The sequence below is a fragment of the Notothenia rossii genome, assembly GCF_949606895.1.
Source record: "Notothenia rossii genome assembly, chromosome: 3".
NCBI classification, from domain to species: Eukaryota; Metazoa; Chordata; class Actinopteri; order Perciformes; family Nototheniidae; genus Notothenia; species Notothenia rossii.
Window position 1 is genome coordinate 31,025,629 of NC_136901.1, and position 24,410 is coordinate 31,050,038.

A 24,410-nucleotide genomic window follows, 5' to 3' on the forward strand; every position below is an offset into this window, starting at 1 on the left:
GTTGCAACAACAACTGCAACACCTACAACTACAGCTCCACCTACAACTGCAGCCATTACTACTGTTGCAACAACAACAGCAGCACCTACAACTACCGCTGCACCTACAACTGCAGCCCCTACTACTGTTGCAACAACAACAGCTGCACCTACAACTGTTGCAACAACAACAGCAGCACCTACAACTACAGCTGCACCTACAACTGCAGCCCCTACTACTGTTGCAACAACAACAGCAGCACCTACAACTACTGCTGCACCTACAACTGCAGCCCCTACTACTGTTGCAACAACAACAGCTGCACCTACAACTGTTGCAACAACAACAGCAGAACTTACAACTACCGCTGCACCTACAACTGCAGCCCCTACTACTGTTGCAACAACAACAGCTGCACCTACAACTGTTGCAACAACAACAGCAGCACCTACAACTACAGCTGCACCTACAACTGCAGCCCCTACTACTGTTGCAACAACAACAGCTGCCACTACAACTGTTGCAACAACAACAGCAGCACCTACAACTACCGCTGCACCTACAACTGCAGCCCCTACTACTGTTGCAACAACAACAGCTGCACCTACAAGTATTGCAACAACAACAGCAGCACCTACAACTACCGCTGCAGCTACAACTGCAGCCCCTACTACTGTTGCAACAACAACAGCTGCATCTACAACTGTTGCAACAACAACAACAGCAGCACCTACAACTACTGCTGCACCTACAACTGAAGCCCCTACTACTGTTGCAACAACAACAGTTGCACCTACAACTGTTGCAACAACAACAGCAGCACCTACAACTACCGCTGCACCTACAACTGCAGCCCCTACTACTGTTGCAACAACAACAGCTGCACCTACAACTGTTGCAACAACAACAGCAGCACCTACAACTACAGCTGCACCTACAACTCCAGCCCCTACTACTGTTGCAACAACAACAGCAGCACCTACAACTACTGCTGCACCTACAACTGCAGCCCCTACTACTGTTGCAACAACAACAGCTGCAACTTCAACTGTTGCAACAACAACAGCAGCACTTACAACTACCGCTGCATCTACAACTGCAGCCCCTACTACTGTTGCAACAACAACAGCTGCACCTACAACTGTTGCAACAACAACAGCAGCACCTACAACTACCGCTGCACCTACAACTGCAGCCCCTACTACTGTTGCAACAACAACAGCTGCACCTACAACTACCGCTGCACCTACAACTACTGCTGCACCTACAACTGCAGCCCCTACTACTGTTGCAACAACAACAGTAGCACCTACAACTACCGCTGCACCTACAACTACTGCTGCACCTACAACTGCAGCCTCTACTACTGTTGCAACAACAACAGCAGCACCTACAACTACCGCTGCACCTACAACTGCAGCCCCTACTACTGTTGCAACAACAACAGCTGCACCTACAACTGTTGCAACAACAACAGCAGCACCTACAACTACAGCTGCACCTACATCTGCAGCCCCTACTACTGTTGCAACAACAACAGCAGTACCTACAACTACTGCTGCACCTACAACTGCAGCCCTTACTACTGTTGCAACAACAACAGCTGCACCTACAACTGTTGCAACAACAACAGCAGCACCTACAACTACCGCTGCACCTACAACTGCAGCCCCTACTACTGTTGCAACAACAACAGCTGCAACTACAACTGTTGCAACAACAACAGCAGCACCTACAACTACAGCTGCACCTACAACTGCAGCCCCTACTACTGTTGCAACAACAACAGCAGCACCTACAACTACTGCTGCACCTACAACTGCAGCCCCTACTACTGTTGCAACAACAACATTAGCACCTACAACTACCGCTGCACCTACAACTGCAGCCCCTACTACTGTTGCAACAACAACAGCTGCAACTACAACTGTTGCAACAACAACAGCAGCACCTACAACTACCGCTGCACCTACAACTGCAGCCCCTACTACTGTTGCAACAACAACAGCTGCACCTACAACTGTTGCAACAACAACAGCAGCACCTACAACTACAGCTGCACCTACATCTGCAGCCCCTACTACTGTTGCAACAACAACAGCAGCACCTACAACTACTGCTGCACCTACAACTGAAGCCCCTACTACTGTTGCAACAACAACAGCTGCACCTACAACTGTTGCAACAACAACAGCAGCACCTACAACTACCGCTGCACCTACAACTGCAGCCCCTACTACTGTTGCAACAACAACAGATGCAACGACAACTGTTGCAACAACAACAGCAGCACCTACAACTACAGCTGCACCTACAACTGCAGCCCCTACTACTGTTGCAACAACAACAACAGCAGCACCTACAACTACTGCTGCACCTACAACTGCAGCCCCTACTACTGTTGCAACAACAACAGCTGCAACTACAACTGTTGCAACAACAACAGCAGCACTTACAACTACCGCTGCATCTACAACTGCAGCCCCTACTACTGTTGCAACAACAACAGCTGCACCTACAACTGTTGCAACAACAACAGCAGCACCTACAACTACCGCTGCACCTACAACTGCAGCCCCTACTACTGTTGCAACAACAACAGCTGCACCTACAACTGTTGCAACAACAACAGCAGCACCTACAACTACAGCTGCACCTACAACTGCAGCCTCTACTACTGTTGCAACAACAACATTAGCACCTACAACTACTGCAACAACAACAGCAGCACCTACAACTACCGCTGCACCTACAACTGCAGCCCCTACTACTGTTGCAACAACAACAGCTGCAACTACAACTGTTGCAACAACAACAGCAGCACTTACAACTACCGCTGCATCTACAACTGCAGCCCCTACTACTGTTGCAACAACAACAGCTGCACCTACAACTGTTGCAACAACAACAGCAGCACCTACAACTACCGCTGCACCTACAACTGCAGCCCCTACTACTGTTGCAACAACAACAGCAGCACCTACAACTACTGCAACAACAACAGCAGCACCTACAACTACCGCTGCACCTACAACTGCAGCCCCTACTACTGTTGCAACAACAACAACAGCAGCACCTACAACTGTTGTAACAACAACAGCAGCACCTACAACTACAGCTGCACCTACATCTGCAGCCCCTACTACTGTTGCACCAACAACAGCTGCACCTACAACTGTTGCAACAACAACAGCAGCACCTACAACTACAGCTGCACCTACAACTGCAGCCCCTACTACTGTTGCAACAACAACAGCAGCACCTACAACTACTGCTGCACCTACAACTGCAGCCCCTACTACTGTTGCAACAACAACAGCTGCAACTACAACTGTTGCAACAACAACAGCAGCACCTACAACTACCGCTTTACCTACAACTGCAGCCCCTACTACTGTTGCAACAACAACAGCTGCACCTACAACTGTTGCAACAACAACAGCAGCACCTACAACTACCGCTTTACCTACAACTGCAGCCCCTACTACTGTTGCAACAACAACAGCTGCACCTACAACTGTTGCAACAACAACAGCAGCACCTACAACTACAGCTGCACCTACAACTGCAGCCCCTACTACTGTTGCAACAACAACATTAGCACCTACAACTACCGCTGCACCTACAACTGCAGCCCCTACTACTGTTGCAACAACAACAGCTGCAACTACAACTGTTGCAACAACAACAGCAGCACCTACAACTACCGCTGCACCTACAACTACTGCTGCACCTACAACTGCAGCCTCTACTACTGTTGCAACAACAACAGCAGCACCTACAACTACCACTGCACCTACAACTGCAGCCCCTACTACTGTTGCAACAACAACAGCTGGACCTACAACTGTTGCAACAACAACAACTGTACCTACAACTGTTGAAACAACAACAGCAACACCTACAACTACTGCTGCTCCGACCACATTGCCACCTACAACTACTGCTACTCCTACGACAACAACACCTACTACTGTTGCAACAACAACAGCAGCACCTACTACTGTTGCAATAACAACAGCAGCACCTACAACTACTGCTGCTCCGACCACATTGCCACCTACAACTACTGTTGCAACAACAACAGCTGCACCTACAACTGTTGCAACAACAACAGCTGCACCTACTACTGTTGCAACAACAACAGCAGCACCTACAACTGTTGCAACAACAACAGCAGCACCTACAACTACCGCTGCACCTACAACTACTGTTGCACCTACAACTGCAGACTCTACAACTGTTGTAACAACAACAGCTGTACCTACAACTGTTGAAACAACAACAGCAACACCTACAACTACCGCTGCACCCAAAACTGCAGCCCCTACTACTGTTACAACAACAACAGCAGCACCTACAACTACAGCTGCTCTGACAACGGTGCAACCTACAACTACTGCTGCACCTACAACTGTAGTATTAACAACAGCTGTACCTACAACTGTTGTAACAACAACAGCATTACCTACAACTGTTGTAACAACAACAGCAGCACCTACAACTACCGCTGCACCTACAACTGCAGCCCCTACTACTGTTGCGACAACAAAAACAGCAGCACCTACAACTGTTGCAACAACAACAGCAGCACATACAACTGTTGTAACAACAACAACAACTGTACCTACAACTGTTGAAACAACAACAGCAACACCTACAACTACCGCTGCACCTACAACTGCAGCCCCTACTACTGTTGCGACAACAAAAACAGCAGCACCTACAACTGTTGCAACAACAACAGCAGCACCTACTACTACTAATACTCCGACAACTGTGCAACCGACAACTACTGCACCTACGACAGCCGCATCTACTACTGTTTCTCCAACAATGGTGCCACCTACAACTTCACTATCCGCAGCAATAACACCTACAGCCCCTGAACACACTTATATTCTCTCAGCAGAATTTAAAGGAGTAGCTTTTTCACCAGCCCTCACTGACTCCAATAGCAATGAATACAAAGCACTTGAAAAAAGACTTTTAAATGCGGTGAGTGCATTTTCAAATCTCACAAAATGTAAATTAATTGGTTCGAACGTGAATGAACAATCGGATGGAAAGTTTAAGATGTCAATGAAAGCTAATCGTAGCCTTTTAATGTTGCATATATTCATCATCTCCTTTTTGAAAACTGTGCTTGAAAGCTAATCCTTGAATGTTGTTTCTTTTTGCAGTGTGGTGAAATATACGGAACAACATATCCCAAAACATTTTCCCACTGCCTTTTGAACAAATTAAGGTAAATAAATATTTGTGATTTGAGTTCTTCTCTGACATTTATTAATATAGAGTTCAACATGTGTATCTTCTAATATTGGTAGTTAATCATACATATCAAAAGACAGTATTATAATCTCATATTACTTTCCTCATTGTGTTTCTGATACAGTGCCTCAAATGTAACACCAGTTACTGAAACTCAGGCGACTTTCGAAGCTGTGTTCCATGGGAATACTTCTCAAGCAGAACTCCCAATGAATTCTGCTGTTATTAAAGACTTCGTACTAGCTGTCAATAATTCCAACAACGCCTTCAACTTGAGCGTAAATCCCGACTCAGTCAAGATATTAGGTAAGTATCCACAACACAATATTTAGTCGTTTTCAGATCGTAAAATATATAGACAACATGAGGTTCTTATGCTCTGTTTTTAAATAAATCACCTAAATGATTCTACTTTGAAACTAAATGAAGGTAAAGATTATTGAAGACAACATCCAAGCATGATAAGCAATTAGCTTATCTACCTTGTATTTAAAAATAAGAATGGAATTGTTACGAACTGCACTGTTTCTTCATATCAGCTACTTCAAAATTATATTTTATGACTCTGCTAAACCAATTTTTGTTTTACAGCAAGTCCAGTTACAGATCCGATAACGACTGAAGCACCAGCAACCACACCAGCTGCAGCAGTAACAAACACAGCAGCCCAGGATTATAGATATGTTCTAGACATACAATTGATAGGAGAAGCTTTTTCCCCTGCCCTCACTAACACCAGCAGCAAGGAATACAAAGCACTTGAAAAAAGACTTTTAAATGCGGTGAGTGCATTTTCAAATTGCACAAAATGTAAATTAATTGGTTTGAACGTGAATGAACAATCGGATGGAAAGTTTAAGATGTCAATGAAAGCTAATCGTAGCCTTTTAATGTTGCATATCTTCATAATTTCCTTTTAGAAAACTGTGCTTGAAAGCTAATCCTTCAATGTTGTTTCTTTTTGCAGTGTGGTGAAATATACAGAACAAAATATCCCAGAACATTTTCCCACTGCCTTTTGATCAAATTCAGGTAAATAAATATTTGTGATTTGAGTTCTTCTCTGACTATTTATTAATATAGAGTTCTACATGTGTATCTTCGAATATTGGTAGTTAATCATACATATCAAAAGACACTATTATAATCTCATATTACTTTCCTCATTGTGTTTCTGATACAGTGCCTCAAATGTAACACCAGTTACTGAAACTCAGGCGACCTTTGAAGCTGTGTTCCATGGGAATACTTCTCAAGCAGAACTCCCAATGAATTCTGCTGTTATTAAAGACTTCGTACTAGCTGTCAATAATTCCAACAATGCCTTCAACTTGAGCATAAATCCCACCTCAGTCAAGATATTAAGTAAGTGTCCACAACACAATATTTTGTCATTTTCAGATCGTAAAACATATAGAAAACATGAGGTTCTTATGCTCTGTTTTTAAATAAATCACCTAAATGATTCTACTTTGAAACTAAATGAAGGTAAAGATTATTGAAGACAACATTCAAGCATGATAAGCAATTAGCTTATCTACCTTGTATTTAAAAATAATAATGGAATTGTTATTAACTGCACTGTTTTTTCAAATCAGCTACTTAAAAATTAGATTTTATGACTCTGCTAAACCAATTTTTGTTTTACAGCAAGTCCAGTTACAGATCCGATTACGACTGAAGCACCAGCAACCACACCAGCTGCACCAGCAACAAACACAGCAGCCCCGGATTATAGATATGTTCTAGACATACAATTGATAGGAGAAGCTTTTTCCCCTGCCTTCACTAACACCAGCAGCAAGGAATACAAAGCACTTGAAAAAAGACTTTTAAATGCGGTGAGTGCATTTTCAAATCGCACAAAATGTAAATTAATTGGTTTGAACGTGAATGAACAATCGGATGGAAAGTTTAAGATGTCAATGAAAGCTAATCGTAGCCTTTTAATGTTGCATATCTTCATAATAGCCTTTTAGAAAACTGTGCTTGAAAGCTAATCCTTCAATGTTGTTTCTTTTTGCAGTGTGGTGACATATACAGAAAAAAATATCCCAGAACATTTTCCCACTGCCTTTTGATCAAATTCAGGTAAATAAATATTTGTGATTTGAGTTCTTCTCTGACTATTTATTAATATAGAGTTCAACATGTGTATCTTCTAATATTGGTAGTTAATCATACATATCAAAAGACAGTATTATAATCTCATATTACTTTCCTCATTGTGTTTCTGATACAGTGCCTCAAATGTAACACCAGTTACTGAAACTCAGGCGACTTTTGAAGCTGTGTTCCATGGGAATACTTCTCAAGCAGAACTCCCAATGAATTCTGCTGTTATTAAAGACTTCGTACTAGCTGTCAATAATTCCAACAATGCCTTCAACTTGAGCGTAAATCCCGACTCAGTCAAGATATTAGGTAAGTGTCCACAACACAATATTTAGTCATTTTCAGATCGTAAAACATATAGAAAACATGAGGTTCTTATGCTCTGTTTATAAATAAATCACCTAAATGATTCTACTTTGAAACTAAATGAAGGTAAAGATTATTGAAGACAACATTCAAGCATGATAAGCAATTAGCTTATCTACCTTGTATTTAAAAATAATAATGGAATTGTTATTAACTGCACTGTTTTTTCAAATCAGCTTCTTCAAAATTAGATTGTATGACTCTGCTAAACCAATTTTTGATTTACAGAAAGTCCAGTTACAGATCCGATTACGACTGAAGCACCAGCAACCACACCAGCTGCAGCAGCAACAAACACAGCAGCCCCGGATTATAGATATGTTCTAGACATACAATTGATAGGAGAAGCTTTTTCCCCTGCCCTCACTAACACCAGCAGCAAGGAATACAAAGCACTTGAAAAAAGATTTTTAAATGCGGTGAGTGCATTTTCTAATCGCACAAAATGTAAATTAATTGGTTTGAACGTGAATGAACAATCGGATGGAAAGTTTAAGATGTCAATGAAAGCTAATCGTAGCCTTTTAATGTTGTATATCTTCATCATTTCCCTTTTGAAAACTGTGCTTGAAAGCTAATCCTTCAATGTTGTTTCTTTTTGCAGTGTGGTGAAATATACAGAACAACATATCCCAAAACATTTTCCCACTGCCTTTTGAACAAATTAAGGTAAATAAATATTTGTGATTTGAGTTCTTCTCTGAATATTTATTAATATAGAGTTCAACATGTGTATCTTCTAATATTGGTAGTTAATCATACATATCAAAAGACAGTATTATAATCTCATATTACTTTCCTCATTGTGTTTCTGATACAGTGCCTCAAATGTAACACCAGTTACTGAAACTCAGGCGACTTTTGAAGCTGTGTTCCATGGGAATACTTCTCAAGCAGAACTCCCAATGAATTCTGCTGTTATTAAAGACTTCGTACTAGCTGTCAATAATTCCAATAATGCCTTCAACTTGAACATAAATCCAGACTCAGTCAAGATATTAGGTAAGTATCCATAACACAATATTTTGTAATTTTCAGATCGTAAAACATATAGAAAACATGAGGTTCTTATGCTCTGTTTATAAATAAATCACCTAAATGATTCTACTTTGAAACTAAATGAAGGTAAAGATTATTGAAGACAAAATCCAAGCATGATAATCAATTATCTTATCTACCTTGTATTTCAAAATAATAATGGAATTGTTATTAACTGCACTGTTTTTTCAAATCAGCTACTTCAAAATTAGATTATATGACTCTGCTAAACCAATTTTTGTTTTACAGCAAGTCCAGTTACAGATCCGATTACGACTGAAGCACCAGCAACCACACCAGCTGCACCAGCAACAAACACAGCAGCCCAGGATTATAGATATGTTCTAGACATACAATTGATAGGAGAAGCTTTTTCCCCTGCCCTCACTAACACCAGCAGCAAGGAATACAAAGCACTTGAAAAAAGACTTTTAAATGCGGTGAGTGCATTTTCAAATCTCACAAAATGTAAATTAATTGGTTTGAACGTGAATGAACAATCGGATGGAAAGTTTAAGATGTCAATGAAAGCTAATCGTAGCCTTTTAATGTTGCATATCTTCATCATTTCCCTTTTGAAAACTGTGTTTGAAAGCTAATCCTTCAATGTTGTTTCTTTTTGCAGTGTGGTGAAATATACAGAACAACATATCCCAAAACATTTTCCCACTGCCTTTTGAACAAATTAAGGTAAATAAATATAAACTATTTATTAATATAAAGTTCAACATGTGTATCTTCTAATATTGGTAGTTAATCATACATATCAAAAGACAGTATTATAATCTCATATTACTTTCCTCATTGTGTTTCTGATACAGTGCCTCAAATGTAACACCAGTTACTGAAACTCAGGCGACTTTTGAAGCTGTGTTCCATGGAAATACTTCTCAAGCAGAACTCCCAATGAATTCTGCTGTTATTAAAGACTTCGTACTAGCTGTCAATAATTCCAACAATGCCTTCAATTTGAGCATAAATCCCACCTCAGTCAAGATATTAAGTAAGTTTCCACAACACAATATTTTGTCATTTTCAGATCGTAAAACATATAGAAAACATGAGGTTCTTATGCTCTGTTTATAAATAAATCACCTAAATGATTCTACTTTGAAACTAAATGAAGGTAAAGATTATTGAAGACAACATTCAAGCATGATAAGCAATTAGCTTATCTACCTTGTATTTAAAAATAATAATGGAATTGTTATTAACTGCACTGTTTTTTCAAATCAGCTACTTCAAAATTAGATTTTATGACTCTGCTAAACCAATTTTTGTTTTACAGCAAGTCCAGTTACAGATCCGATCACGACTGAAGCACCAGCAACCACACCAGCTGCAGCAGCAACAAACACAGCAGCCCCGGATTATAGATATGTTCTAGACATACAATTGATAGGAGAAGCTTTTTCCCCTGCCCTCACTAACACCAGCAGCAAGGAATACAAAGCACTTGAAAAAAGATTTTTAAATGCGGTGAGTGCATTTTCTAATCGCACAAAATGTAAATTAATTGGTTTGAACGTGAATGAACAATCGGATGGAAAGTTTAAGATGTCAATGAAAGCTAATCGTGGCCTTTTAATGTTGCATATCTTCATAATTTCCTTTTAGAAAACTGTGTTTGAAAGCTAATCCTTCAATGTTGTTTCTTTTTGCAGTGTGGCGAAATATACAGAACAACATATCCCAAAACATTTTCCCACTGCCTTTTGATCAAATTAAGGTAAATAAATATTTGAGATTTGAGTTCTTCTCTGAATATTTATTAATATAGAGTTCAACATGTGTATCTTCTAATATTGGTAGTTAATCATACATATCAAAAGACAGTATTATAATCTCATATTACTTTCCTCATTGTGTTTCTGATACAGTGCCTCAAATGTAACACCAGTTACTGAAACTCAGGCGACTTTTGAAGCTGTGTTCCATGGAAATACTTCTCAAGCAGAACTCCCAATGAATTCTGCTGTTATTAAAGACTTCGTACTAGCTGTCAGTAATTCCAACAATGCCTTCAATTTGAGCATAAATCCCACCTCAGTCAAGATATTAAGTAAGTTTCCACAACACAATATTTTGTCATTTTCAGATCGTAAAACATAGAGAAAACATGAGGTTCTTCTGCTCTGTTTATAAATAAATCACCTAAATGATTCTACTTTGAAACTAAATGAAGGTAAAGATTATTGAAGACAACATTCAAGCATGATAAGCAATTAGCTTATCTACCTTGTATTTAAAAATAATAATGGAATTGTTATTAACTGCACTGTTTTTTCAAATCAGCTTCTTCAAAATTAGATTGTATGACTCTGCTAAACCAATTTTTGTTTTACAGCAAGTCCAGTTACAGATCCGATCACGACTGAAGCACCAGCAACCACACCAGCTGCAGCAGCAACAAACACAGCAGCCCCGGATTATAGATATGTTCTAGACATACAATTGATAGGAGAAGCTTTTTCCCCTGCCCTCACTAACACCAGCAGCAAGGAATACAAAGCACTTGAAAAAAGATTTTTAAATGCGGTGAGTGCATTTTCTAATCGCACAAAATGTAAATTAATTGGTTTGAACGTGAATGAACAATCGGATGGAAAGTTTAAGATGTCAATGAAAGCTAATCGTGGCCTTTTAATGTTGTATATCTTCATAATTTCCTTTTAGAAAACTGTGTTTGAAAGCTAATCCTTCAATGTTGTTTCTTTTTGCAGTGTGGCGAAATATACAGAACAACATATCCCAAAACATTTTCCCACTGCCTTTTGAACAAATTAAGGTAAATAAATATTTGAGATTTGAGTTCTTCTCTGAATATTTATTAATATAGAGTTCAACATGTGTATCTTCTAATATTGGTAGTTAATCATACATATCAAAAGACAGTATTATAATCTCATATTACTTTCCTCATTGTGTTTCTGATACAGTGCCTCAAATGTAACACCAGTTACTGAAACTCAGGCGACTTTTGAAGCTGTGTTCCATGGGAATACTTCTCAAGCAGAACTCCCAATGAATTCTGCTGTTATTAAAGACTTCGTACTAGCTGTCAATAATTCCAACAATGCCTTCAACTTGAGCGTAAATCCCGACTCAGTCAAGATATTAGGTAAGTATCCACAACACAATATTTAGTCGTTTTCAGATCGTAAAACTTATAGAAAACATGAGGTTCTTATGCTCTGTTTATAAATAAATCACCTAAAAGATTCTACTTTGAAACTAAATGAAGGTAAAGATTATTGAAGACAACATCCAAGCATGATAAGCAATTAGCTTAACTACCTTGTATTTAAAAATAATAATGGAATTGTTATTAACTGCACTGTTTTTTCAAATCAGCTACTTCAAAATTAGATTGTATGACTCTGCTAAACCAATTTTTGTTTTACAGCAAGTCCAGTTCCAGATCCGATTACGACTGAAGCACCAGCAACCACACCAGCTGCAGCAGCAACAAACACAGCAGCCCCGGATTATAGATATGTTCTAGACATACAATTGATAGGAGAAGCTTTTTCCCCTGCCCTCACTAACACCAGCAGCAAGGAATACAAAGCACTTGAAAAAAGACTTTTAAATGCGGTGAGTGCATTTTCAAATCGCACAAAATGTAAATTAATTGGTTTGAACGTGAATGAACAATCGGATGGAAAGTTTAAGATGTCAATGAAAGCTAATCGTAGCCTTTTAATGTTGCATATCTTCATAATAGCCTTTTAGAAAACTGTGCTTGAAAGCTAATCCTTCAATGTTGTTTCTTTTTGCAGTGTGGTGAAATATACAGAACAACATATCCCAGAACATTTTCCCACTGCCTTTTGATCAAATTCAGGTAAATAAATATTTGTGATTTGAGTTCTTCTCTGACTATTTATTAATATAGAGTTCAACATGTGTATCTTCTAATATTGGTAGTTAATCATACATATCAAAAGACAGTATTATAATCTCATATTACTTTCCTCATTGTGTTTCTGATACAGTGCCTCAAATGTAACACCAGTTACTGAAACTCAGGCGACTTTTGAAGCTGTGTTCCATGGGAATACTTCTCAAGCAGAACTCCCAATGAATTCTGCTGTTATTAAAGACTTCGTACTAGCTGTCAATAATTCCAACAATGCCTTCAACTTGAGCGTAAATCCCGACTCAGTCAAGATATTAGGTAAGTATCCACAACACAATATTTAGTCATTTTCAGATCGTAAAACATATAGAAAACATGAGGTTCTTATGCTCTGTTTATAAATAAATCACCTAAATGATTCTACTTTGAAACTAAATGAAGGTAAAGATTATTGAAGACAACATTCAAGCATGATAAGCAATTAGCTTATCTACCTTGTATTTAAAAATAATAATGGAATTGTTATTAACTGCACTGTTTTTTCAAATCAGCTTCTTCAAAATTAGATTGTATGACTCTGCTAAACCAATTTTTGTTTTACAGCAAGTCCAGTTACAGATCCGATAACGACTGAAGCACCAGCAACCACACCAGCTGCAGCAGCAACAAACACAGCAGCCCCGGATTATAGATATGTTCTAGACATACAATTGATAGGAGAAGCTTTTTCCCCTGCCCTCACTAACACCAGCAGCAAGGAATACAAAGCACTTGAAAAAAGATTTTTAAATGCGGTGAGTGCATTTTCTAATCGCACAAAATGTAAATTAATTGGTTTGAACGTGAATGAACAATCGGATGGAAAGTTTAAGATGTCAATGAAAGCTAATCGTAGCCTTTTAATGTTGTATATCTTCATCATTTCCCTTTTGAAAACTGTGCTTGAAAGCTAATCCTTCAATGTTGTTTCTTTTTGCAGTGTGGTGAAATATACAGAACAACATATCCCAAAACATTTTCCCACTGCCTTTTGAACAAATTAAGGTAAATAAATATTTGTGATTTGAGTTCTTCTCTGAATATTTATTAATATAGAGTTCAACATGTGTATCTTCTAATATTGGTAGTTAATCATACATATCAAAAGACAGTATTATAATCTCATATTACTTTCCTCATTGTGTTTCTGATACAGTGCCTCAAATGTAACACCAGTTACTGAAACTCAGGCGACTTTTGAAGCTGTGTTCCATGGGAATACTTCTCATGCAGAACTCCCAATGAATTCTGCTGTTATTAAAGACTTCGTACTAGCTGTCAATAATTCCAATAATGCCTTCAACTTGAACATAAATCCAACCTCAGTCAAGATATTAAGTAAGTATCCATAACACAATATTTTGTAATTTTCAGATCGTAAAACATATAGAAAACATGAGGTTCTTATGCTCTGTTTATAAATAAATCAGCTAAATGATTCTACTTTGAAACTAAATGAAGGTAAAGATTATTGAAGACAAAATCCAAGCATGATAATCAATTATCTTATCTACCTTGTATTTCAAAATAATAATGGAATTGTTATTAACTGCACTGTTTTTTCAAATCAGCTACTTCAAAATTAGATTATATGACTCTGCTAAACCAATTTTTGTTTTACAGCAAGTCCAGTTACAGATCCGATTACGACTGAAGCACCAGCAACCACACCAGCTGCACCAGCAACAAACACAGCAGCCCAGGATTATAGATATGTTCTAGACATACAATTGATAGGAGAAGCTTTTTCCCCTGCCCTCACTAACACCAGCAGCAAGGAATACAAAGCACTTGAAAAAAGACTTTTAAATGCGGTGAGTGCATTTTCAAATCTCACAAAATGTAAATTAATTGGTTTGAACGTGAATGAACAATCGGATGGAAAGTTTAAGATGTCAATGAAAGCTAATCGTAGCCTTTTAATGTTGCATATCTTCATCATTTCCCTTTTGAAAACTGTGTTTGAAAGCTAATCCTTCAATGTTGTTTCTTTTTGCAGTGTGGTGAAATATACAGAACAACATATCCCAAAACATTTTCCCACTGCCTTTTGAACAAATTAAGGTAAATAAATATAAACTATTTATTAATATAAAGTTCAACATGTGTATCTTCTAATATTGGTAGTTAATCATACATATCAAAAGACAGTATTATAATCTCATATTACTTTCCTCATTGTGTTTCTGATACAGTGCCTCAAATGTAACACCAGTTACTGAAACTCAGGCGACTTTTGAAGCTGTGTTCCATGGAAATACTTCTCAAGCAGAACTCCCAATGAATTCTGCTGTTATTAAAGACTTCGTACTAGCTGTCAATAATTCCAACAATGCCTTCAATTTGAGCATAAATCCCACCTCAGTCAAGATATTAAGTAAGTTTCCACAACACAATATTTTGTCATTTTCAGATCGTAAAACATATAGAAAACATGAGGTTCTTATGCTCTGTTTATAAATAAATCACCTAAATGATTCTACTTTGAAACTAAATGAAGGTAAAGATTATTGAAGACAACATTCAAGCATGATAAGCAATTAGCTTATCTACCTTGTATTTAAAAATAATAATGGAATTGTTATTAACTGCACTGTTTTTTCAAATCAGCTACTTCAAAATTAGATTTTATGACTCTGCTAAACCAATTTTTGTTTTACAGCAAGTCCAGTTACAGATCCGATCACGACTGAAGCACCAGCAACCACACCAGCTGCAGCAGCAACAAACACAGCAGCCCCGGATTATAGATATGTTCTAGACATACAATTGATAGGAGAAGCTTTTTCCCCTGCCCTCACTAACACCAGCAGCAAGGAATACAAAGCACTTGAAAAAAGATTTTTAAATGCGGTGAGTGCATTTTCTAATCGCACAAAATGTAAATTAATTGGTTTGAACGTGAATGAACAATCGGATGGAAAGTTTAAGATGTCAATGAAAGCTAATCGTGGCCTTTTAATGTTGCATATCTTCATAATTTCCTTTTAGAAAACTGTGTTTGAAAGCTAATCCTTCAATGTTGTTTCTTTTTGCAGTGTGGCGAAATATACAGAACAACATATCCCAAAACATTTTCCCACTGCCTTTTGAACAAATTAAGGTAAATAAATATTTGAGATTTGAGTTCTTCTCTGAATATTTATTAATATAGAGTTCAACATGTGTATCTTCTAATATTGGTAGTTAATCATACATATCAAAAGACAGTATTATAATCTCATATTACTTTCCTCATTGTGTTTCTGATACAGTGCCTCAAATGTAACACCAGTTACTGAAACTCAGGCGACTTTTGAAGCTGTGTTCCATGGAAATACTTCTCAAGCAGAACTCCCAATGAATTCTGCTGTTATTAAAGACTTCGTACTAGCTGTCAGTAATTCCAACAATGCCTTCAATTTGAGCATAAATCCCACCTCAGTCAAGATATTAAGTAAGTTTCCACAACACAATATTTTGTCATTTTCAGATCGTAAAACATAGAGAAAACATGAGGTTCTTCTGCTCTGTTTATAAATAAATCACCTAAATGATTCTACTTTGAAACTAAATGAAGGTAAAGATTATTGAAGACAACATTCAAGCATGATAAGCAATTAGCTTATCTACCTTGTATTTAAAAATAATAATGGAATTGTTATTAACTGCACTGTTTTTTCAAATCAGCTTCTTCAAAATTAGATTGTATGACTCTGCTAAACCAATTTTTGTTTTACAGCAAGTCCAGTTACAGATCCGATCACGACTGAAGCACCAGCAACCACACCAGCTGCAGCAGCAACAAACACAGCAGCCCCGGATTATAGATATGTTCTAGACATACAATTGATAGGAGAAGCTTTTTCCCCTGCCCTCACTAACACCAGCAGCAAGGAATACAAAGCACTTGAAAAAAGATTTTTAAATGCGGTGAGTGCATTTTCTAATCGCACAAAATGTAAATTAATTGGTTTGAACGTGAATGAACAATCGGATGGAAAGTTTAAGATGTCAATGAAAGCTAATCGTGGCCTTTTAATGTTGTATATCTTCATAATTTCCTTTTAGAAAACTGTGTTTGAAAGCTAATCCTTCAATGTTGTTTCTTTTTGCAGTGTGGCGAAATATACAGAACAACATATCCCAAAACATTTTCCCACTGCCTTTTGAACAAATTAAGGTAAATAAATATTTGAGATTTGAGTTCTTCTCTGAATATTTATTAATATAGAGTTCAACATGTGTATCTTCTAATATTGGTAGTTAATCATACATATCAAAAGACAGTATTATAATCTCATATTACTTTCCTCATTGTGTTTCTGATACAGTGCCTCAAATGTAACACCAGTTACTGAAACTCAGGCGACTTTTGAAGCTGTGTTCCATGGAAATACTTCTCATGCAGAACTCCCAATGAATTCTGCTGTTATTAAAGACTTCGTACTAGCTGTCAGTAATTCCAACAATGCCTTCAATTTGAGCATAAATCCCACCTCAGTCAAGATATTAAGTAAGTGTCCACAACACAATATTTTGTCATTTTCAGATCGTAAAACATATAGAAAACATGAGGTTCTTATGCTCTGTTTATAAATAAATCACCTAAATGATTCTACTTTGAAACTAAATGAAGGTAAAGATTATTGAAGACAACATCCAAGCATGATAAGCAATTAGCTTATCTACCTTGTATTTAAAAATAATAATGGAATTGTTATTAACTGCACTGTTTTTTTAAATCAGCTACTTCAAAATTAGATTTTATGACTCTGCTAAACCAATTTTTGTTTTACAGCAAGTCCAGTTACAGATCCGATTACGACTGAAACACCAGCAACCACACCAGCTGCACCAGCAACAAACACAGCAGCCCCGGATTATAGATATGTTCTAGACATACAATTGATAGGAGAAGCTTTTCCCCCTGCCCTCACTAACACCAGCAGCAAGGAATACAAAGCACTTGAAAAAAGACTTTTAAATGCGGTGAGTGCATTTTCAAATCGCACAAAATGTAAATTAATTGGTTTGAACGTGAATGAACAATCGGATGGAAAGTTTAAGATGTCATTGAAAGCTAATCGTAGCCTTTTAATGTTGCATATCTTCATCATTTCCCTTTAGAAAACTGTGCTTGAAAGCTAATCCTTCAATGTTGTTTCTTTTTGCAGTGTGGTGAAATATACAGAACAACATATCCCAAAACATTTTCCCACTGCCTTTTGAACAAATTAAGGTAAATAAATATTTGTGATTTGAGTTCTTCTCTGACTATTTATTAATATAGAGTTCAACATGTTTATCTTCTAATATTGGTAGTTAATCAAACATATCAAAAGACAGTATTATAATCTCATATTACTTTCCTCATTGTGTTTCTGATACAGTGCCTCAAATGTAACACCAGTTACTGAAACTCAGGCGACTTTTGAAGCTGTGTTCCATGGGAATACTTCTCAAGCAGAACTCCCAATGAATTCTGCTGTTATTAAAGACTTCGTACTAGCTGTCAATAATTCCAACAATGCCTTCAACTTGAGCGTAAATCCCGACTCAGTCAAGATATTAGGTAAGTATCCACAACACAATATTTAGTCGTTTTCAGATCGTAAAACATATAGAAAACATGAGGTTCTTATGCTCTGTTTTTAAATAAATCACCTAAATGATTCTACTTTGAAACTAAATGAAGGTAAAGATTATTGAAGACAACATCCAAGCATGATAAGAAATGATCTTATCTACCTTGTATTTAAAACCAAATCAATAATATTAAAGGAATTGTTATTAACTGCACTCGTTTTTCAAATGAGCTAGTTCAAAACTAGATTATATGACTGCTAAACCAATTTTTGTTTTACAGAAAGTCCAGTTACAGATCCAACTACAGCTCCCACACCCAGACCTGCTCCACCTACAACCACACCATCCACAGCAACAACACCTGCAGCCCCTGAACACACTTATATTCTCTCAGCAGAATTCAAAGAAGTGGCTTTTTCACCTGCTCTCTCTGACTCCAACAACGATGAATACAAATCACTTGAAAAAGCAGCTCTAAATGCGGTGAGAGCATTTTCAAAATAAACATCTGTTATTGATTGCAGAAGCAATGTGAAAAAGATGATTGAACAGAATGTGTTTGCCCAAAGAATACCTTTTATTTTAAAATAAAAACAAAAATTCAGTTGACCTGGTGTAATTTCAATTGTTGAAAACTGTGCTTGAAATGTACTTATGGTCTTTGAATGTTGCTTTCTTTTCACAGTGTAAGAAGAAATACAGAAGCAAGTTTCAAAACACGTTTTCCCACTGCATTTTGAAAAACTTCAGGTAAATGAAAAATCAAAGTGTGCTTTTCTGACTGAATTCTATATGAAGGGTTGAGAACTTAACATTGGTAACTTCCAATTTTGATGGAATCATAACCACCAATTTCACAAAGCAACAGGATAATCTCATAACATAATATAACACTTCTTCCTCTCTTTTCTATGTTACAGTGCCTTAAATCCACCACAAGACAACAAAGCTCAAGCAACTGTGGGGGTTGTGTTCCATGGGACTACTGCCATCACAGATCTCCCACAGAATGATGTTGTTGCTCAAACCTTAGTAGAAGCTCTGAGTAATTCCACCAATAGTCCGAACCTGAGCATTAACCCTGCTTCAGTGAAAGTGTTAGGTAAGTAAACATAACAAATAATTTTACCATCATCATTTTGTAATACATTTGGAATAGAATCTGGCGCTCAAGCTCAGTTCATAAATAAGTCAGCAACTGAACTCATTCTGAAAACCTCGACAACATTCAGTGTTGTACAGTCCAATCTATGTATGACAAGCTTTTCAGCAAAGTATCTTAGATTCAGTAAGAAAGCTTTTTAAGTGAATAATCTCTTATTTACTGATAAATCGTTACTCATCATTCATTAGATAAGATATTAGAATGTTTGCAAAGGCTACTTTTTGAAATCCTTTTATTATGGTTCTTATTGGTCTGTGAAACTGTATCCAAAGTACATTTTACGTCATACAAGTATAAATATATCCTTTGAGTATTTGCACTAAAATGTATTCACATATTGTTAATATATTTGTTTTACAGAAAGTCCAGTTCCTGAGCCGATTACGACTGAAGCACCGGCAACCACATCAGCTGCAGCAGCAACAAACACAGCAGCCTCGGTTCATAGATATGTTCTAGACATACAATTGATAGGAGAAGCTTTTTCCCCTGCCCTCACTAACACCAGCAGCAAGGAATACAAAGCACTTGAAAAAAGAATTTTAAATGCGGTGAGTGCATTTTCAAATCGCAAAAATGTAAATTAATTGGTTTGAACGTGAATGAACAATCGGATGGAAAGTTTAAGATGTCAATGAAAGCTAATCGTGGCCTTTTAATGTTGCATATCTTCATAATTGCCTTTTAGAAAACTGTGCTTGAAAGCTAATCCTTCAATATTGTTTCTTTTTGCAGTGTGGTAACATATACAGAAAAACATATCCCAAAACATTTTCCCACTGCCTTTTGAACAAATTCAGGTAAAAAAAACATTTGTGATTTGAGTTCTTCTCTGACTATTTATTAATATAGAGTTCAACATGTGTATCTTCTAATATTGAAAGTTAATCATACATATCAAAAGACAGTATTATAATCTCATATTGCTTTCCTCATTGTGTTCCTGATACAGTGCCTCAAATGTAACACGAGTTACTGAAACTCAGGCAAATTTTGAAGCTGTGTTCCATGGGAATACTTCTCAGGAAGAACTCCCAATGAATTCTGCTGTTATTAAAGACTTCGTACTAGCTGTCAATAATTCCAACAATGCCTTCAACTTGAGCATAAATCCAGACTCAGTCAAGATATTAAGTAAGTATCCACAACACAATATTTAGTCATTTTCAGATCGTAAAACATATAGAAAACATGAGGTTCTTATGCTCTGTTTATAAATAAATCACCTCAATGATTCTACTTTGAAACTAAATGAAGGTAAAGATTGTTGGAGACAAAATCCAAGCATTATTAGCAATTAGCTTATCTACCTTGTATTTAAAAATAATAATGCAATTGTTGTTAACTGCACTGTTTTTTCAAATCAGCTACTTCAAAATTAGATTTTATGACTCTGCTAAACCAACTTTTGTATTACAGCAAGTCCAGTTACAGATCCGATTACGACTGAAGCACCAGCAACCACACCAGCTGCAGCAGCAACAAACACAGCAGCCTCGGTTCATAGATATGTTCTAGACATACAATTGATAGGAGAAGCTTTTTCCCCTGCCCTCACTAACACCAGCAGCAAGGAATACAAAGCACTTGAAAAAAGAATTTTAAATGCGGTGAGTGCATTTTCAAATCTCACAAAATGTAAATTAATCGGTTTGAACGTGAATGAACAATCGGATGGAAAGTTTAAGATGTCAATGAAAGCTAATCGTGGTCTTTTAATGTTGCATATCTTCATAATTGCCTTTTAGAAAACTGTGCTTGAAAGCTAATCCTTCAATGTTGTTTCTTTTTGCAGTGTGGTAACATATACAGAAAAACATATCCCAAAACATTTTCCCACTGCCTTTTGAACAAATTCAGGTAAAAAAACATTTGTGATTTGAGTTCTTCTCTGACTATTTATTAATATAGAGTTCAACATGTGTATCTTCTAATATTGAAAGTTAATCATACATATCAAAAGACACTATTATAATCTCATATTACTTTCCTCATTGTGTTCCTGATACAGTGCCTCAAATGTAACACGAGTTACTGAAACTCAGGCAAATTTTGAAGCTGTGTTCCATGGGAATACTTCTCAGGTAGAACTCCCAATGAATTCTGTTGTTATTAAAGACTTCGTACTAGCTGTCAATAATTCCAACAATGCCTTCAACTTGAGCATAAATCCAGACTCAGTCAAGATATTAAGTAAGTATCCATAACACAATATTTTGTCATTTTCAGATCGTAAAACATATAGAAAACATGAGGTTCTTATGCTCTGTTTATAAATAAATCACCTAAATGATTCTACTTTGAAACTAAATGAAGGTAAAGATTATTGGAGACAAAATCCAAGCATGATAAGCAATTAGCTTATCTACCTTGTATTTAAAAATAATAATGGAATTGTTATTAACTGCACTGTTTTTTCAAATCAGCTACTTCAAAATTAGATTTTATGACTCTGCTAAACCAATTTTTGTTTTACAGAAAGTCCAGTTACAGATCCGATTACGACTGAAGCACCAGCAACCACACCAGCTGCAGCAGCAACAAACACAGCAGCCCAGGATTATGAATATGTTCTAGACATACAATTGATAGGACAAGCTTTTACCCCTGCCCTCACTAACACCAGCAGCAAGGAATACAAAGCACTTGAAAAAATAATTTTAAATGCGGTGAGTGCATTTTCAAATCGCACAAAATGTAAATTAATTGGTTTGAACGTGAATGAACAATCGGATGGAAAGTTTAAGATGTCAATGAAAGCTAATCGTAGCCTTTTAATGTTGCATATCTTCATCATTTCCCTTTTGAAAACTGTGCTTGAAAGCTAATCCTTCAATGTTGTTTCTTTTTGCAGTGTGGTGAAATATACAGAACAAAATATCCCAGAACATTTTCCCACTGCCTTTTGAACAAATTAAGGTAAATAAATATTTGTGATTTGAGTTCTTCTCTGAGTATATATTAATATAGAGTTCAACATATGTGTATCTTCTAATATTGGTATTTAATCATACATATCAAAAGACAATGTTATAATCTCATATTACTTTCCTCATTGTGTTTCTGATACAGTGCCTCAAATGTAACACGAGTTTTTGAAACTCGGGCGAATTTTGAAGCTGTGTTCCATGGGAATACTTCTCATGCAGAACTCCCAATGAATTCTGCTGTTATTAAAGACTTCGTACTAGCTGTCAGTAATTCCAACAATGCCTACAACTTGAGCATAAATCCCGACTCAGTCAAGATATTAGGTAAGTATCCACAACACAATATTTAGTCATTTTCAGATCGTAAAACATATAGAAAACATGAGGTTCTTATGCTCTGTATATAAATAAATCACCTAAATGATTCTACTTTTAAACTAAATGAAGGTACAGATTATTGAAGACAACATCCAAGCATGATAATCAATTATCTTAACTACCTTGTATTTAAAAACAAAATAATGATATTAAAGGAATTGTTATTAACTGCACTGGTTTTTCAAATTAGCTAGTTCAAAACTAGATTATATGACTACTAAACCGATTTTTGTTTTTACAGAAAGTCCAGTGGCAGATCCAAATACAGCTCCCACGGCTAGACCTGTTTCACCCATAACTGAAGCACTTGTTATAAAAAGGGTGATATTCAGTTCCCTTCTTACCGACTTTACAAGTGACTTGCTGAATCCATCATCTACAGCTTATATAAATCGGGCAGCGAAGATTAAAGAACAGGTACGTCTCGCTCTAAGAATGATCTCTGAATATTGAATAAGGAAAGCTCAAGTACACAATGTCACACTCAAAGAATAAAATAAATAAAAACTCACAAAACAGTCAATATATAATATATTTTCGTACTTATATTTCCAGAGTGAGTTGTTGACAGATGTGTATATGACGACAAATAAATGCTCTCATATGTTCACAGTTCAATGTCGAGAATAAAGTAAAAAGTTGTATACCTTTGTATTTTCCTCTGTTTACAAACTGTTTCCTGTTTCTGCAGCTTACACCTGTTTTCAAAAGGGAATTCCCTTCATTCAAGTTCTTGGAAGTGAAATCATTCAGGTACATTTTTTTATGACATATCGAGTGAAAGTTTATGAATAGTGGCCTAAATCTGATATTTCAAACATTAACGATTTTTTCTTCTGCAGTAATGGATCAATCGTCAACAACATGGACCTCAGCTTTTCAAGCACATCTGTTCCTAATAACAATCAGATAGCGCAGGTCTTAATGAGCGCAGCTGCAAGCGTCATCGGCTTCGACATTGAAGGCAGCTTGCTCGACCTGAATGGCATTCGTAAGTTAAAATGAGCTACTTAACCTGTTAGGCCCCGAGCCTGATTTTTAGGTTTCAGGCTCGAAAATGACATTCCCAGAACAAATGACCATAATATGGTCATTTTCAAAAAGATTATTAATTTAACCCTTTTAGAAGGGAAGATATTATCTTCCCTTCTAAAAGGGTTAAATTAGACTCTTATGTTAAAAAGAAAAGGTTGCGTCTTTGCACATGCAAGCTTGCTACAGAGCGTAGGAATATCCATGCTCTGATATCTTGAAACGGAAAAAGCAGTTTTATTGCTTATGGATTATCAGAACATTTCAAAGGGGACACAGTCACATTGGATATTAACCTATGGATTAACTACAGCATCGTTTTTATCGTTTTAATGCCATTGAAGACCAGTTTTGACCAGACAAAGACAAAGACAAGACAAGGTCATTCTCAGTGGCCGTTGGTCCGTTCACTTCTGACCCTGCTCCCCTACCCTGTGGGGTACCACAGGGTTCCATCTTGGCCCCGCTCCTCTGGGCCTTATATTTGCTCCCCCTTGGCTCTATCATCAGCAGCTTTAAGGGTGTGTCCTACCACTGCTACGCTGATGATATCCAGCTGTATGTGTCCTTCACTCCGCAAAACATGCAGAAAATTAACATCCTACTGGACTGTCTAGCTGCCATTGAGGGCTGGATGGGGAGAAATTTCCTCCAGCTAAATGCG

The 24,410-nt window shown here is 37.0% G+C and overlaps 1 protein-coding gene across 1 annotated transcript in view; it reads left to right on the top strand.

Moving 5' to 3' along the window:
- Positions 1-24,410, top strand: part of LOC307032861 (uncharacterized protein) — a gene marked incomplete at its 5' end in the record, with an annotated part of 54,470 nt that overhangs the window by 28,223 nt on the left and 1,837 nt on the right. Inside the window, 16 exons of the mRNA XM_079671140.1 lie at positions 18,046-18,227; positions 18,522-18,724; positions 18,927-18,991; positions 19,162-19,343; positions 19,767-19,957; positions 20,142-20,206; positions 20,359-20,540; positions 20,826-21,016; positions 21,202-21,266; positions 21,418-21,599; positions 21,885-22,075; positions 22,261-22,325; positions 22,479-22,660; positions 22,956-23,131; positions 23,406-23,467; positions 23,557-23,705. Of these exons, the coding sequence (XP_079527266.1) occupies positions 18,046-18,227; positions 18,522-18,724; positions 18,927-18,991; positions 19,162-19,343; positions 19,767-19,957; positions 20,142-20,206; positions 20,359-20,540; positions 20,826-21,016; positions 21,202-21,266; positions 21,418-21,599; positions 21,885-22,075; positions 22,261-22,325; positions 22,479-22,660; positions 22,956-23,131; positions 23,406-23,467; positions 23,557-23,705 (2,333 nt within the window). The remainder of the gene's footprint in view (positions 1-18,045; positions 18,228-18,521; positions 18,725-18,926; positions 18,992-19,161; positions 19,344-19,766; positions 19,958-20,141; positions 20,207-20,358; positions 20,541-20,825; positions 21,017-21,201; positions 21,267-21,417; positions 21,600-21,884; positions 22,076-22,260; positions 22,326-22,478; positions 22,661-22,955; positions 23,132-23,405; positions 23,468-23,556; positions 23,706-24,410) is intronic.